The following is a 15833-nucleotide window of genomic DNA, read 5'->3' as shown; positions in this document are numbered from 1 at the left end:
GATTTGGGGGTGGGTTGGGAATCTCCATTGAACCAGCAGTTCGACCCAAAATTTATGGCTGAATAGGGTTTCAGATCCATTAGATGTCAACAGATGAAACAAATATATAACCCACGAACCTGTAAATGGAATTTCTGTCTGAGGATATACTTTTTGGGAGAAAGAACGTTACATGGTTGCGTGCAGCCCTACACTCAGACATAGGACCACTGTGCCCCCATGAAAAGGCGAAAATCCCTAGGGTTGTAGCGGTCATTTCTTATGGCCCTGTGTCTAGTTGCAAGGGCGCGCACCGCACATAACTAGATAACGTTTTGTTTCCCATATGTTTTAAAATCTCATATGACTATTTCCTCAATTATCTAATTGCAAGTTAGATTTGAAAAGAAAAATAAAGATTTAATGACTTTTGAACCTCAAGATGTTATTTACATCGAATTTTTTTTCTGTCCGATTCTTCTCATTGGGAGGTAGAAATGACAACTTAACCACACCTAGGTAGTGTGTTCAGACAGAGGATTAGGTCGTCATTTCTGCCCCACTATGAGAGGAACCGCACAACTATACCAGGCAGGAACCTGAGAGGATAATGATCTTATTTACATCGATCATTCCTCTTTATTTGCAATCAAATAGAACCTTAAAACTCTTAACAAAAAGAAATGGAACCTTAAAACTAAAAAAAATTACATACCCCTCCTATGTATTATGGCATAATTACATTTCTACCTCCTTTGCTTTACAAAAAATTATTATCATACCCCCTACCGTTAACATCCGTCTGTTAAGTATTGACATGATTTAGTAACCCTGGGTCTTTGTGACATGACTCATTTACCTTTTTGATTTAATCCCCAAATTAACCCTGGGTCTATTTAAATAGACCCTTTTACCCTTCTTCTTCTTCAACCTCCTCCAAAAACCCTTTCCTGCAACTGCGCCTTTTTTCTTTGTAAATTCAACTGGCCACTTCATTACTGGTAATCTACGATGCAATGGCTCCAGGGCCATCACTAGCTCCGGCACCGGCACCAGACCTCGGAGGTACTCACCACAAGTTCGATGGCGAATCCCAAGTGAAGGACTTCATCCACACCCTCCTGCATTACGGCGGATACAACGAACTCGTCGACATTCTTGTCAACCTGACTTCCTTACCGTCAGAAATGGGGAACTTAGTGTCTGAAGGCTACGTTTTAATAGTTTTAGCTCCGAACGATAATTATTCCCCAGAGACTTTTCTGTCCATCAACCTTGTTAGTTATTATGTGAGGGACTCCGTTGAGTAAAATAATTATCTCCATTTCGTAAAACTGATATCTTTCTTAGGGTTTGTTACATTTTTTTTGGCAGAATGCCCACTAACCCATCCTGATAATAGTTCATTTCTTTTCCGTTTTCCTTTTCTCATTCCGGAGTATCAGACGGAGGAGAGTATGTACAATGCGGTAAGGAAATTTGGTAAGATCCGGCACGATACGTTACGGGTACCCCACAAGGTTGTGGCGGAAGAGGCAGATGGGTCTGTGAAATTTGGACAGGGCGACGAATCGGCGTATCTGATGGATCCTGACATCTACACCGATGGCCGGATTTCGGTACAGGGTAGCGATGGCGTGCTGTTCCCCACTGAGGAGAAGCCGAAATCCGAAACGAAATTGGTCCAGCACAGTTCTACCACCAAGTCTACTGTGAAACCCAGGAGAGGTGCGTGTTAGTTTTACTTTCCCTTTCTCTCTGTTGTAGTTGTGTGTAAGAGATTGTGAGATTCCGGCGAAGGGATTCCGGTGCCGGTGGTGATCATTTATTAGTCTTTAGATTTGTTGATGAGTCATGGTCATGGGTATGTTTGTGGTAGTTGTCGGTGAGTTATAATTAGTGGGTCACATGTACGTCTTTTTGCATTTGCCTCATTTTTGGTTGGTTTGAGCTCAATTGATGTTTGATTTGGATTAATCAGCATTACATTACAAGTTTACAACACCAGACACACAGACGGACACCATTTTTTCCTGTGAGATTTCAGTTTCATAACTATTTTCCAGAACAGAGGCGGTGGTGGAGGAGAAGGAAGCGGCGGCGACGGTGGTGGTGGTGGTGCTGTCGGTGGTGGTGGAGGAGGCGGCGACGGCGGTGGTGGCGGTGGTGGTGTTGGCGGTTGGGGAGGAAAGATATGGGTGTTTTAGGTTGAAGATGATGAAAAGGGTATCACTGTAATTTTATTTGTGGTGTCTAAGAACAAGGGTAAAATAGTCTATTTTAATCAATAACTAACAGCAGTTAACATCCTCCGTCAGAAAGGGTCTAGGTGTAATTAAGGAAAATGAAGAGGATGAAAGTGTAATTAGACTATAGTACAGCATAGGAGATGTAATTTTCACTAAAATGAATGCTAGCTATTAAATTCCGTAAAGAGTTGTTGAAAGTTGATTCCTTATTACCAAAAAAAATAAAAATCGTACCTGGAAATTTCTTGCTGTATCAAAGATTTCTTCCAAAAATCTGAAGGAAAGAGGTTTCTTTAGGCTCTTTTTTTTTTTTTCCTCCCTACGTGTAAAAGTGATGTGATAATTTTGATTATTCGATGGCTGGGGCATTACGTGGATTAGCCAGATATTAAATATCATAATGGAATTCAATATTAGCGGTGTCAAAGCTGGTCCACATTGGCAAGCCCGATTGAAACCAACGGATTAGTAAATGATCTGGTACCAGGCCTATACAGATTATTATTCGAGCGTTCATGGAAATTGCTGGTAACCCGATGGAGTCTGATCGAAACCGATCATTTATAACCTGTTGATAGCGTGATTAACCCAATTATGCCATTTAGAGATCTAAGCCAGATTAACTTGACCCGTATTACAGGTGGGTAATCAACCGATTGAATAAACAGCATATGCCTGGCCTATGAGGCCCGATCAACTAATTGATGACCAATTAGACTCGACCAAAAGAGATCAGAACGGAGCGGTTGACATCCCTAAACAGATCAATCATGATCTATAGTCTTCTTTTATTTATTTTTAGAGACCGGTAGAGTCTAGACGAGTTGGGATCAACTACCCACATGGGGAGCAGTGGGGACAGATCCCAACCCTCCATGGGTTGTGGGACCCACGCCCCATGGAGGGTTCAGATCTATCCCCATCGTTCCCAAGTGGGGAGCAGATATGGACTCACTCTAGACAGGGTTTTAAAACGCTTAATCGATGAAGAAATCGATTAATGTCAATTTTGATCTGAATCTGAATCGGCTTGAATTGATCTGAAAAAGCCTTAGAAATTAGAATCGGCATATTCAAGCAATATTTCAACGATTCTGGTATTTTATCCAAGAATTAGAATCGTTGATCGCCGTCCGATTTGAATCGGTCGATTCCTGAACCGATTTGACGATTCTGAAACCCTGGCCCTAGATTTAGCTAGACTATACAAGCTTGAAGAGAATCACAGATATATAGTGGACGTGGCCAAGACGAGCAAAGCGTATTCACGTCTCTACCAGGCGCAAGCGACTTCTTGGATTGGATCACTCAACAGTCAACTCCTCAATTACAAATTTAGTAAGGTGGGTTTTAATCTTCAATTTTCGATTTCGCTATAGCGAGTGCAATCGTGATCTGTGTGGTAAGGAAAGGATCTGTGGTGGTGATGGCCTTGACCAACTTCATTCTCACGGTGGCGGGTGTGAGCGCCGTTGTACTACTGCTCAGGAGCGATGTCAAACACTCTGCTACAATCTTCAGACGCAACGTTCGCCAGATTCGCCAATGGCTTGAAGAAGAATCCGCTTCTGCTTCCAAGTAAGCCTATCTTCATCATTTCTGGTTTGCGGATCACCAAACCTAGACCACTTGCGACTTCGCCCGGGAGGGGTTTGCTCTTCCCTCTCCTTAAAAGTTAAAACGAAACGCTTGCATAGTAATCCTAAGAAGGGAATTAGGTTATTGAGTCTTCTCCCTTTCCAGAGGTACTTTTTATCTATTTTATCTATTGGCCAGAGATATATTGCACATAGTCGTCCCTGTTTTGATACTCGTAATCACGTCGATGTTAATTGTGTGGCTTCAACCCTTGGACGTCATCAAATAAAAAAAAATAAAAAAAGGAGGGGAGAGGGGGGGGGGGGGGTTGTTTAACCCGGAATGGGGCATTGCTTAATTGGGTTACATACCCAAATTGGTGGCTCGCGCAGGTCTGCAAACACTAGAGTAGAGAGGGTGTGTTTCAATGTTCTGCTCCTGTTTCTCCGTCCCTTCCCTTCTTAACAAAGCTGAAGTTCATGCTGTATTTCTGTTCTTTGATTTGGTTTACCAGCTGTAGGAAATATGTAATATTAAGGGTTTGAGTTTAAATTTCATTTGGTTTTAATTCCATTGTTATTTGATAAGAGTATTAATGAATATTTGATGTCTGAAATGCATATGAAATGGGAATATATGTTGTCAACGGTAATAGAAGCTTTCTGTTCGGAAGCTTGAAATTCAGAACCTGGTGACACTGTAATTTCATGTATTAGGCTATTCAAAAGACGAACAAAACGAAAGTCTTTGTTTTTTTTTTTAATGGGAATTCAGTCATTTAACTGATATAGAGAAACTCTTGAGGGACATAGTTTGTTTTAGGTTACACGAGCTTTGAGTTTAGAAGCCTAACATATAAATTGAGTGTTGCACTCAGTAACCATGTGAAATTAGATTGCTACTTTAGTGGGCATTGGAAAGACCATTAATACACTTATAACTGCGTCTTTTTTTTTTTTGGTGACTTTTGGTTACAAGTTGTCTCACTTTAAGAGGTTGAAATTTAACCTAAAGAGTTCTACCAAAACCGGTAAGAAGTTGGAAATAACAGATGTGCACTTAAATTTGGGGAATGATGTAAGTAAATTCCCTGACACTTGTTGGTTTCAGATACAGGAAGAGCTCCCTCTGAAGTTTTCTTATCCATTTGTCCTTGGTTACTACCAGTGTGTTCAATGGTTTAATCCTTGATAAGTAAGTTATTTAAATGTCACCAATTTAGGAATGAGGGGATTCAGGTGCTTTAAGGAATGGATGAAAATGAATTTAGAGGTGTGTACTAATTGTTTTGAAATGTTGAGTTTTTTTTTTTTTTTTGGTTGGGGGGGGGGGGGGGGATAAAGGTTTGTATGAGACATAAACTAAGGGTGTGATTATTGTATCCAGGTCGTTTACTCTTTTTAATAGACTTAAAATCAACCAGATTGGGTCCTTCACCATACAACCTACCAACTGATATAGCATTTGGTAATCTCCTTTGAACCCCCCCCCTCATCCATCCTATTGATCTTGGCACTGAGAATTGAACCCTGTTGACCTTTCGTGAATCACAATCTTTCTTCCTGTATGCTGTGGCTAAATCAGCAAAGCAGTCTCTTATCTCACGATTTTTCAGATTCTCAGCTCAATTATTCAGCCCCATTTCCTCCTTCCACTGATGCAGATTTATCACCAAACTGGGCTTCTTTGCTTAGGAATAAGTTTAGGTTTGGGTTGTGTACATGTTGGGCCTTTGATCCCATGGGTTTTCAACGTAATAGGCCACTTTTATGGGCCTAAACTATGGGTAATTAGGTTGCATACGGGATTAGTTGTTTTAGTTCCATACTTAGTTTTATTTTGGTGTTTTTGTTTATAAATTGAACCGGTTCAACCAATGGTTCAATTTAAATGATTTTAGTGGTTTTCTTTTAAGTATTTAAGTTGGGCTGGATTTGGACTCTGTTTTGAGTCTATTTCAGTTTTCTAGTCAATTTAAGTTACCTAATAGGTTAAGGATTGGGTTAGGTCGTTCCTTTTTAGTGTAGGAGTCTATTTTTGAGTCTTTTATTCTTTTATATAAGGTTGTAAGGGGGGCAAACATTGAACACAAATTTTGATATTAATGAAAGCTTTTCCTGCTCTTCTTCTCCATTGAAGATTTTTGTCTTGTGTTTGATCAAGGCTGGTGGGATCGGTGTTTGATCCAATTGACACCTTGCGGTGGGAAGCCTGGGTGGTTTGTTAGTGGGATTGGTGTTTGATCCAATCGACACCTTGCGGTGTGAAGACTCAAGAATTATTCAAGATCCTCTAACCAACTAAGCTGCCCTTGCAACAACAGTAAGTTAGAATCATCCCATCAATACCCATTCTTCTCCTAATCCTCCAAACCACCCCAAATCCCTAATTTTCCCACCCAACTCTTGAAACCATCCCATCTCCTAAAATTCTTAACAAACCATTCAACTATTAACACCTTCATATAATTGGATCGAGTATTCTCCTGCCCAATTGGAATACTCGAAACAAGCTGTTTTCCCATTACCCCATTCAAACCACAACATCCCTCCATCACTGAACAACATTCCCATAACCTAAATTCTACCCAGACCAAACCAGCCAGAAAAATCCCTCCATTTTTAGTTCAAACTCTCCTTACATGCCCCTATAGCATTTGATCCAAATCCTAACCCTAATTTCACCAAAAAACCCTATTTTGACCTAGCCAATTCACCTGTTCATAACAGATCCTGGTTTGCTGGCTCTTAGTTGGTCTCCTACCAATCTAGGGCTACATTATCCACCACCATGCAACATAAAGTAAGAGTTGTCATTTATTAAATGTGTAAGGATTCATATAAAAGAAAATTAGTATTTAAATCTTGATTGCTCTAGCTCATCCTCCCTATAAACCGCCTCTTTTCTCTGCTTTCCGTTGCCACTGGCCTGACCTTGAGCATCTGTCATATTGCTCTGCTGGCATCAATCATTCTGGTTTGTAGAGGGGGGGGGTGGCATATGATTATCCACCCTCTTCACCTACTTCCACTAATCTCAAATCAAATCAATTACCATGAATATTGATTCGCTTTGTTGGCACGAACTCTGCAAAGTAGTAGTACATTAACAGGGAAATATGATTATCCACCCTCTTCACCTACTTCCACTAATCTCAAATCAAATCGATTACCATGAATATTGATTCTCACCTTTGTTGGCACGAACTCTGGAAAGTAGTAGTACATTAACAGGGAATCATTTGCACCATAAAGTCCTTATTTCTGGAGTTGACATTTCCTGTAAAAATTCATTGCATCAAAGTGCTGTCGCAGTCGATACTCATTCAACCCTACTCTTCAAGCTTCCAAGCATCTGATTCTGTTTAGCAGAGGTTCTACCTTTGGAATCTAGATCAACTCCTATGTGTTGAAAGCATCCAATGCACAGGAAGTCCTCAGCTTATAGCCTTATACCATGGATGATAAGTGGAATCTGAAAAGATCTTCCTCTTTGCTGACTATGAAGTGATTCTGTTTTTCTTGATTTCAGCCACAATGTGATCTCCTGTATCCATCCTGATCAGGCCATCATCATAGATACTGTTGCCGCCTTCCCTTGATCAGGCCATCATCGTAGAAACTGCAGCCCCCTTCCTTGATCAAGCTTTCTTGTCATGCCTAACAGAATTCTTTCAGATTGGTTACCCTTGATGCTGAAACATCGTGCCTCTCTCTCTTATGGAATGTCTGTGCCACACCTGTAATACCAGATCTATTCCTTGAACCATCTCACTATTGTTGCTGCTTCAAGCTCAAGTGAAATGCTGCTGTGATCTTTGGCGACCTCCCAATATGGTGCTTCCACTAGTATTCTTTGTGTACATTATATTCGTGAATTATAGGAGATCCAGGTTTATACTAGTTTTGTAATGTATATCATGTCAATGAAAAATTAGTGATTGGCAATTGACAGGATGAATTTGGCTGGGTCTAGCGTTGATTGGGATGCTATATAATGTCTGCTGCTATTATTTGGTCCTAGTGCATGGTTGGGATAACAACTGTTACACATATTGCATAGCATTTCCTTTGTTGAGTTTGGGAATCCACATGGTTACAGGATCTGAATAAAATTTTTTTTTTTTCAGTTTAGTTTTCATCTAATACTTTTATTTTGAAGCTAGATAATTTCTTTGGTGAGACTTCTTGAATTGTGTGCTTTACTTTTACACGTCCCCAAAGCCTGCATAGGTGGGAAGGATTTTTATCATGTCCTCGTCTCTTAGGATGCAAGTTTTCCTCTTCTTCCTTGTTGTGTCCCCTTGTTATTTTGAGGATTACCTTTTTTCTTCTGTAACTTGCCTAAACAGCATATATATGCCTTTGGTTCAGGGCAGCAGAAAAGGCAAAGCCAAAGGAATTGGAATCTCAAGTTCCTCAAAAAGATGTGCCCAAGGAGGACAAGCACTAGTAATTTGAGGTAAGAGTTATTTGAATCCAAAATTCTTATTTACACAGTTCTTCATATGGGTTTATTTATTCATTCTTAACTTGTTCAATATCAGGGTAGACATGCTCAGAGATATATGTCTTTGCTCTTACCTTCTCTAAACCTTTTTTTTTACTTTTCTACATGTGATTATTCAGGGTAAAGAAATGAATAATGGGAAGGAAGAAAGCTTACAGTCCTGAATCTCGGACATCAACTCTTCTTGTTACTCTGTTGGCCAACCCTTCAAAGTTTTTATCCTTCACTTTTTATTTGGGTGGGTGGATTCGAAAATCACAGTTGTATAGATCCCAAGTACTCGAGATTTATTTTTTTTTCTTCTTAAAACCTTTCCAATTTTGTAGTAATTTAGTTTTTTTTTATTTTTTTATTCAGTAGTCATATTTCCTTTGCTGCCTTCCAAAATAAGAATCCATATGGGAGGGGGAGTGTCATGCCCCGGTTCAGTTGTAGGTTTATGAGTGCTCAATCATAAGCAATCTTCTGCACACTTCATAGTTCATACCTAATTGTTACTTATTAATGAATAGGTGGAATTTAGGTGCATTCTCTGTTCTTCCAATTAAATGTTCTACTCTGATTGAGTTACTACTGGGTTTTGATTGTTTTGAATGACGCGATATATACAGAGCCCGACGGAAGCGCACGAAAAACCGACCAAAGTTTGGAACCTGGTCGTGTGGGACAGGAGCACATGAAAGTACCGTCTTGGCCCCAAGAAATTTTTTAAAAAAAATGCTTCTATATTAATGTCCCTATGTGCACTTTCAATGGCCCTGCTGGTGCAACCGTGCAAGTGCTACACAACTAGACAGCGGTCTCTTGCCCAAGTTTACTATTTTAACGTTGGAAGTCTTTCCCTGTTTCCCAGCACATCGGCTATGAACCACATCAGATTTAATGCCCCAACCAACTGGTTCAGCTCATGGATGTATTGGTTGCCAGTGATATCGATGCCATATAAGGCAAATACTGGATCACAAAACCTTTTTTTCAACTAAAATTTAGGGTTCAAGTTGATTCACTGATACTGTATCAGTCAAATATCTATATCAAACAGGCAGGGCCGATCCGATATGGATCGATCAATACATCTGATACAGTACCGATTCCTCAAACAGCAGTTCTGCTTGACCACTAAGTTGCACCAAGAGACCAAAGTTTAGTTCCCTTAAGAATTCATATTAAGGACAACATGTCCACTTAGTTAAGAACTAAATTGCCACATCACAATGTAACTAACATGTCGAAATAACTTCTGTTATCGCACCGATTTATTTTGGCAACGATTATAAGTTTTAATGGTTGGACAGATCTATTAGTAGATTTGTCTAACTCTATATCAGAAAACTCTTATTTCAGAAATTTGAACATCAAGTTGCCTTCCCACTAACTCGAAAGTAGAACACATGAGTGCGATATTCAATTAGAGTACATGGATGATATTTAACCATAGCAATTGCTAAAAACTAAAACAATCTTAATTCACAAAGAACAAAATAACTGAAGGAATTAATAAAGATAAGGTACCTTCCATGAGAAAGTTATGGTATTTCCTTTTCTTTAACAGTGGTTTCAACATTCTAATAGTCACCAAATTTCTTAAAACCATGAACATGGCTTCAAAAACCAGCAGTTTGATCAATAAAACCCTGAGAAGACCCTGCCAAAGTTTGACACCTGAACTGGTGAGGTCAACAGTCAACCAATACATAACAATGTACCCCTAACATACCAAGGCATTACTGCCAGCATGAAAGGAACTTCTTGTTCCCCTGCTAAAAATCATTGAAGCAATACTGACTTCCAAAAATAATGGACCAAACCAAGGCGACATCCCTATTTACAGTTCTGATCTACAGCAAGAGATTACAATTAATGCATAACTAAGTGAGAACAACTCAACAAATTGAACCCTTTTGATTATACCAATCATATAAAATTAAGGTTGAACAGGTCCCCTCATTCACACAAACATGTACCAAGAGAAAAGGGATGATGCTAAAATCCAAGAAGAAAACGAGTATGTATATTATGGCAGAAACATCTTAAACAACCAACCATGGAAAGGAAAAAGAATTCTAACTAATTGAATGCTTGAACAATTCACAATAGGAACAATCACCGGAGTTTAGCCCACTCCCAAGCGAAAGGAAGTGTCTGTTGGCCCACAGTTTGGGAAGAACCATCAGATCCGACATGAAAGATCCCCTCGCAATGGAGGTCAGCGTCACTTGTTTCAGTAACCAATACCGAACCCACCTGCTCATCCTCCATTACCCGTGAGGAAGGATACCGACCTAGGCCACTGTACTGCAGACCTGGAATTAGAGGATGAGCCATGGGAATGGATTCTGGATGCACCACGTGATTCAAATTGTTCAAACTGATCCCTGAAGTCTGTGTTGACGGTGATGACAGAAGAGAGAGAGCACAATCCGAGTCATGGACTCTAGATAACCCATTGGAGAAAATATTCCTACCACTCTCACTTTGAGATGAGGTAATGGTATTAAGAAGCGGCTGGCACACAGAAGCTTCTGGGGCTGTTTGATTTGCTAGTGTGGTGGCATTACTTGCCACGAAGGGAAATTGCTTCCCTCCTCCTTTGTAGTCGTGAGAGAAGGATCCAGTAAATGGATTTTGTCTGTTGATGAAGTGACGGTTATAAAGTGTCGCATCTTCCTCAGTTTTGACCACTCCAGTCCAGGTTGCACTCAACATAGAAGCTGGGGAAAATATTTGTGGACTGGTATATGGCAACAACCTGGAACCTGTAGGAAGAAGAAGATATATTAAATCCAAAGAGACCGATACATGTCAACTACACATAAACAACAAAGCAATTTTTTGGAAAATGGCAGATATGAAAAATTTAGCAAGAAATGATCCATGTTTTCAGTGAAGGAGATAACTTGGACCAAGACAGATTAGCTAGATGATCCAACATTCTGAAGTCCCTTCCTTAGGGATCATAAGTATAAGTATCTTACTTAAGAATGGTCATTAGAAATAGCAGAATGTTCAAAAGTTTTACATAGAACATGTGATTACAAATGCCAATCAGTTCCATTTATTGGGAGGATCTCCAAAATAGGCACTAGTAAATTGTGGTCCTGGCATCTTACGATTTTGACAACAAAGGGGAAAGAGGAGCAAAAAAAGAGAGAGGGGGGGGGGGGGGGGGCGGCTTCAAGTAGGAAAGTGAAAAATAAATAAACATATAAAATCCAATATCTGACTCTTCATGACCAATTTTCTAATCAATACAATGTTGTCTGTACAAGAATATCATTTCTATAACATCGCAACATCCAGGTTCAAGTGTTCAACTGGAACCGAGCAAGAGTATAAATATGCAACTTGAGTAGGACAACCTAAGAACTTAATAGCTGGAAGATAACAACAGTAACATGTCAGAAAGCCTGAGAAAACTATCCACAAAAGCTGGACAAGTTAATGATAACTTGGAACAGATTGCCAACCAATTCAGGTACTTAATGGAATGCTCATTTAAGTTGATTTGGAAAAAAATTTCCTGCTTCAAGCGAAAATCAGTCAACATCAACAAGCAGACAAATTGATCAAATTGAACATATTTTGAACTATGAATAGCAAATAGAACATTTTACAAACATTGGACTTCTCTAGAACAAGAATACAAACCTTGGTGATTGGAGAAGAAGCTTCCAGAATTCATGGATAGGGATTCTGGCTGAGGCTTTCTTCGGCGCCGGTTATGCCCATCCAGACGTTTCCTACAGCTTCTCTTCACCTCATCAAACTCCATTAGCAAGTGGAACCTATAAGTGATCAAACAGTTCTAGACAAGATTATGAACAGAAGAAATTAATAAAGAGAAAGGAAACTCCTAGTAATTTTAAGTATCATGAATAAATTTAGAAAGCAAAAAGATTCCTGCTTGCAAGGAAAAATGAATTAAGTAAAATAAGCAATCCTTGAGGAGTAACGCAGATAATGTTTATCAAAAACAACATTGGAATTCCAAACAGATTATAGAAGAAAGTTATAGACATAAAAGGTGATCTAGGGTTCCCATCAATGGAAGATCTAGATGCAAGCATGAATCAGAAAACCAACTAGGAAATAGCCTGCCAGATATGGACTTCAACAAAATAAAATAAATGTGCAAGGGAGGGAAGGAGAAAAAAAGGGTGGTGGTGTTAGCATGATGCTCTAACCAATTGAGCTAAACACTACAAGAGATGGTTAAAACATCAGAAGCAGGAAAAAAAAAAAAAAAAACAATATCACAAAGAACACCAGGGATAGGACAAATAAATGCCTAAGTCTGTGTTTGAGGGTGTGTTTATATGTGTAATCGTGTACCTAGAATGATTAAGGAAAAAAAATACAATAGACACAATCATTGCAGCAGGAGATTAACGCTGAATACATAAAAGGAGGATCACTTCCCAACATGCAGACAGTATTATGTAGTAATTTGTAAACCATGTCTACTGGCTATCACTGAGGTGCCTCAGAGTAGCACTGAAAAACACCTATTTAAAAATGTTACGAGGAAAAAACACAAATAACATCCAAGATGAAGCAGTCACTAAGAGCCTCAACCACTCGATCCTCCCTTACTCCATCCAAACAACACTTCTTACCCACTTACCCACTCTTCTTGAAGACATAAAAACATTTGACAAGTGAGCAGCTTCTGAAGTGTATACCGACAAGGGAAATCCAAAGAACCAAACTGAAATGTATTCTGCAAACCTTTCCTTATGATTATTTTGAATATTTACATAATAGACATAACTGCATTTTCTCCTTATTGAGGTTACTAATCGAATAAACCATGATGCATTCACCATAAAATACGTGAAATGCTGAGGAGAAAAATAATTTTGTTCCTGATAAGAAATAAGACGAAGGGACAACCTACATTTGAAACCAGCAAAGCTCACATTGGAATTAGAAGAAAAAACTCATGTTCCAGGTGGATAAAACCTTACCGCAAAATGACACGAATTGTATGGTTAACATAAATTGAGACAACTTAGTGGGGTTGTGTTGTATGTAAATTGGGAGCAAACAATCCTAAAACTTGATTGTAGAAAGAACGAAGAGAAGATACTATCATAAACAAGAAGAGACGGGAGGACCAAACATCCGTCCTAAGTGAAGATAAAGTGGCGTGGTCATATATGATGCTAATGTGCATAGATAGAAAATCTGCTTTGGCTAATACGGTTGTAAATTTTGCAATAAATCTCGAATTTGAAAATTTTACTGAAAATCTTGATCATGATCATTATCACTATAACTCATTCAATGTATCAAAATAAAACAAAATCATTTTAAAATAAGAAATAATACAAGCAATTCAAATCCCTTACATTCTAGAGTAAGCAATAAGGGGGGGAAAAGGACCTTAGAACAAGAAGTAAAGTTTTGAGTAAAAAGAAATTAAATGAAACATAATAGTACAAATTCAGTAATGCATAAGGTTGTGAGTAACAGGGAAAGAGAGAGTCTACCACCCAAAGGGGATGTTGAAAGGGCTAAGGAAATGGCTAACTGGATATCACAAATTAGCATCCATGGAAATTAACACATATTACATACCATAGACAATTTTGTCCACTGCAAACCCTATTTTTGAAAGTCATAATGTGAAAGATCTACAAACATACAGAAACCCAAAATGGTTATAGAATCAAGCATTTGAAAGAAATAGGATTTCCAGTGTGAAAAAGAAAACAATTTCAATTCTATTTTATTGTTTTTCGAGACAAACGGTGAGAGCAGTAAAAATGCAAGCACTCGCATTGCAATTCGCCAACCAAAAGCTTCTAATCTAAAAGGGGGATTTCTTGCATTGCTCAACAAGCATCCTTGGTAACAATAGTGTCAAAAAGCATAGAAAATTAGAAACATCAACTGAATAAAAGATTAATTGTATCCAGAAAGCTTGAAACATTTGGAGATAATGGAACCAGTCACCCAAACATAGTTGTCTGCTTCCAATATTAATTCATACCTGCTGCACTGCTGACAGAAGCGCTGCGCCTGGCCTCCTATCATCACCGTTGGTGTCTTAGAATGGACCTCACAGACTTTATGACGTCTGTGATAATCTTTGCAGTTACTGAGGTCGGAGGTGCACCCATCAACCAAACACGACGCCGCCTGGTTTGCATTACTAGGCGCCCGAGCCCTCTTCGAAGAACTTGATGGAGATGCTGACACCATTGTCGAGATCCTCTGGTCCTTCAACTTGTCCACAGACCCATCTCCGAAATCACCCAGCCTTCCCAGCTTCAAATCAACCGAGAAATCCCCTATAGACTTCTGGCCTCCTAAGTCACTAGACCCAATACGTGGGGTCAAGTTGGGGATGGTTTCCCTCTCCAATTCCGCTAAATCCCACAAAGGCGTCTTCAAATCCCAGTCCATATAACCTCTTCCCGACTCTTCTCCTACTATTTCTTCTTTCCCCCTCTTTCCCCTCCTTGTAATCTCCCCCACTCTTAAGTCGAGAGGCGTTTTCACTACTTACCTCACCAGTCCATTATAATCCTTCAGACTTTCGAGGCAGAGAGAGAGAGAGAGAGAGAGAGAGCAAGAACCAAGCAAGAAAAACAGTGGTCAAAGAAACCAAACCAAGGGGGGAAAAAATAGAGGAAGAAGAAGAAAAGAACAGCGACCCGGGTGACGCATCAAACACTCTACAGTGAAATTGGATAGAACCCGGAAATAAAATCTGAAGTGATGAATGTCTGAAAAATCAAAGATGGGTACCTGAAACAAACATAAAAATCAAGAACCCAATTCACAAAATCCCATCACCGTAACTCCACGCAGTCGAATTGCAGAGGAACTCCAAAGAAATGGGAATAAGCTACAGAGTGTGTGTGTGTGTGTGAGAGACAGAGAGAGAGAGAGAGAGAGAGAGGCAGGAGGGGGTGGAGGGACAGACAAGGAAGAAGAAATGAGAGTACTTACAGACAAGCGAAACATAAGAAGACTGATTTGGGCTTGCCAGCCATTCATTCTCTGACAAGGATTCCATTAAAAATCAATAAGCTGGGAAAGGAGAAGAGGCGGAAAATAAAAACCAGGGGTGTAGGTTTAGAAGAATCACCCTTTCCGTTCTCCATAGCAAAAGAGTTACTCGGAGGATTTATATGGCAATTATTGGGAGGTCAGAGGAGCAATATACAGAGATTAATGCATTAAAGTGTATCGACAGACCATTTTGTCATATAAATAATAAAAATAGAAATACAGATAATACATACAGCTAAGTAAAATAAATGTCGAGCATTTACCAAAAATAAATAAATGTGGGCCAACACCGGCCGAGCCGGTTGATTCAGATTGATTCAATCCCGATCGGTCGGATTGGCATCGATCGAAGCTGATCTCGATTCCCTTCGTACAAAAAAATGCCTTAGATACCTAGAATTGGATCGAGATTGGCCTAGACTGATGTAAATGTTTCTTACACCATTATGATGAAGACTCTCTGGAGAGGATTATACATCTATGCGAGTGAATGGG

At 39.4% G+C, this 15833-nt stretch overlaps 3 protein-coding genes across 3 annotated transcripts; 2 read left to right on the top strand and 1 right to left on the bottom strand.

Moving 5' to 3' along the window:
• The first annotated feature begins 995 nt into the window (after positions 1-995).
• On the top strand, positions 996-2186 carry LOC122671146 (fasciclin-like arabinogalactan protein 17). Its single transcript, XM_043868252.1, has 4 exons — positions 996-1260; positions 1354-1707; positions 1758-1843; positions 2046-2186. The coding sequence occupies exons 1-4, from the start codon at positions 996-998 to the stop codon at positions 2184-2186; spliced, it is 846 nt and encodes a 281-aa protein (XP_043724187.1).
• A 1397-nt stretch (positions 2187-3583) lies between these two features.
• On the top strand, positions 3584-8616 carry LOC122671812. The gene is made up of 3 exons (XM_043869259.1): positions 3584-3806; positions 8180-8267; positions 8435-8616. Exons 1-2 carry the CDS (start codon positions 3655-3657, stop codon positions 8256-8258), a joined length of 231 nt encoding a protein of 76 aa, XP_043725194.1. The 5' UTR covers positions 3584-3654; the 3' UTR covers positions 8259-8267; positions 8435-8616.
• Positions 8617-10293: 1677 nt separating this feature from the next.
• LOC122672785 (squamosa promoter-binding-like protein 16) lies at positions 10294-14861 on the bottom strand. The gene is made up of 3 exons (XM_043870276.1): positions 14311-14861; positions 11964-12100; positions 10294-11071 (listed from the first exon to the last, which is right to left on the bottom strand). The coding sequence occupies exons 1-3, from the start codon at positions 14724-14726 to the stop codon at positions 10419-10421; spliced, it is 1206 nt and encodes a 401-aa protein (XP_043726211.1). The 5' UTR covers positions 14727-14861; the 3' UTR covers positions 10294-10418.
• Between the last annotated feature and the right edge of the window lie 972 nt (positions 14862-15833).

The sequence above is a fragment of the Telopea speciosissima genome, chromosome 8 (assembly GCF_018873765.1).
Source record: "Telopea speciosissima isolate NSW1024214 ecotype Mountain lineage chromosome 8, Tspe_v1, whole genome shotgun sequence".
NCBI lineage: Eukaryota > Viridiplantae > Streptophyta > Magnoliopsida > Proteales > Proteaceae > Telopea > Telopea speciosissima.
This window is presented reverse-complemented; position numbering and strand designations above follow the sequence as displayed.

Excerpts from the sequence above, each read along its gene's own strand:
- LOC122671146 (XM_043868252.1), top strand. The coding sequence starts at position 996 with ATGGCTCCAGGGCCATCACTAGCTCCGGCACCGGCACCAGACCTCGGA. Across the intron at positions 1,261-1,353 it reads TCTGTCCATCAACCTTGTTA|AATGCCCACTAACCCATCCT; the intron begins GTTATTATGTGA and ends TTTTTTTGGCAG. Across the intron at positions 1,844-2,045 it reads TTGATGAGTCATGGTCATGG|AACAGAGGCGGTGGTGGAGG; the intron begins GTATGTTTGTGG and ends ACTATTTTCCAG.
- LOC122671812 (XM_043869259.1), top strand. The coding sequence starts at position 3,655 with ATGGCCTTGACCAACTTCATTCTCACGGTGGCGGGTGTGAGCGCCGTT. Across the intron at positions 3,807-8,179 it reads GAATCCGCTTCTGCTTCCAA|GGCAGCAGAAAAGGCAAAGC; the intron begins GTAAGCCTATCT and ends CCTTTGGTTCAG.
- LOC122672785 (XM_043870276.1), bottom strand. The coding sequence starts at position 14,726 with ATGGACTGGGATTTGAAGACGCCTTTGTGGGATTTAGCGGAATTGGAG. Across the intron at positions 12,101-14,310 it reads TTCTGTCAGCAGTGCAGCAG|GTTCCACTTGCTAATGGAGT; the intron begins GTATGAATTAAT and ends GATCACTTATAG. Across the intron at positions 11,072-11,963 it reads CTTCTTCTCCAATCACCAAG|GTTCCAGGTTGTTGCCATAT; the intron begins GTTTGTATTCTT and ends TTCTTCCTACAG.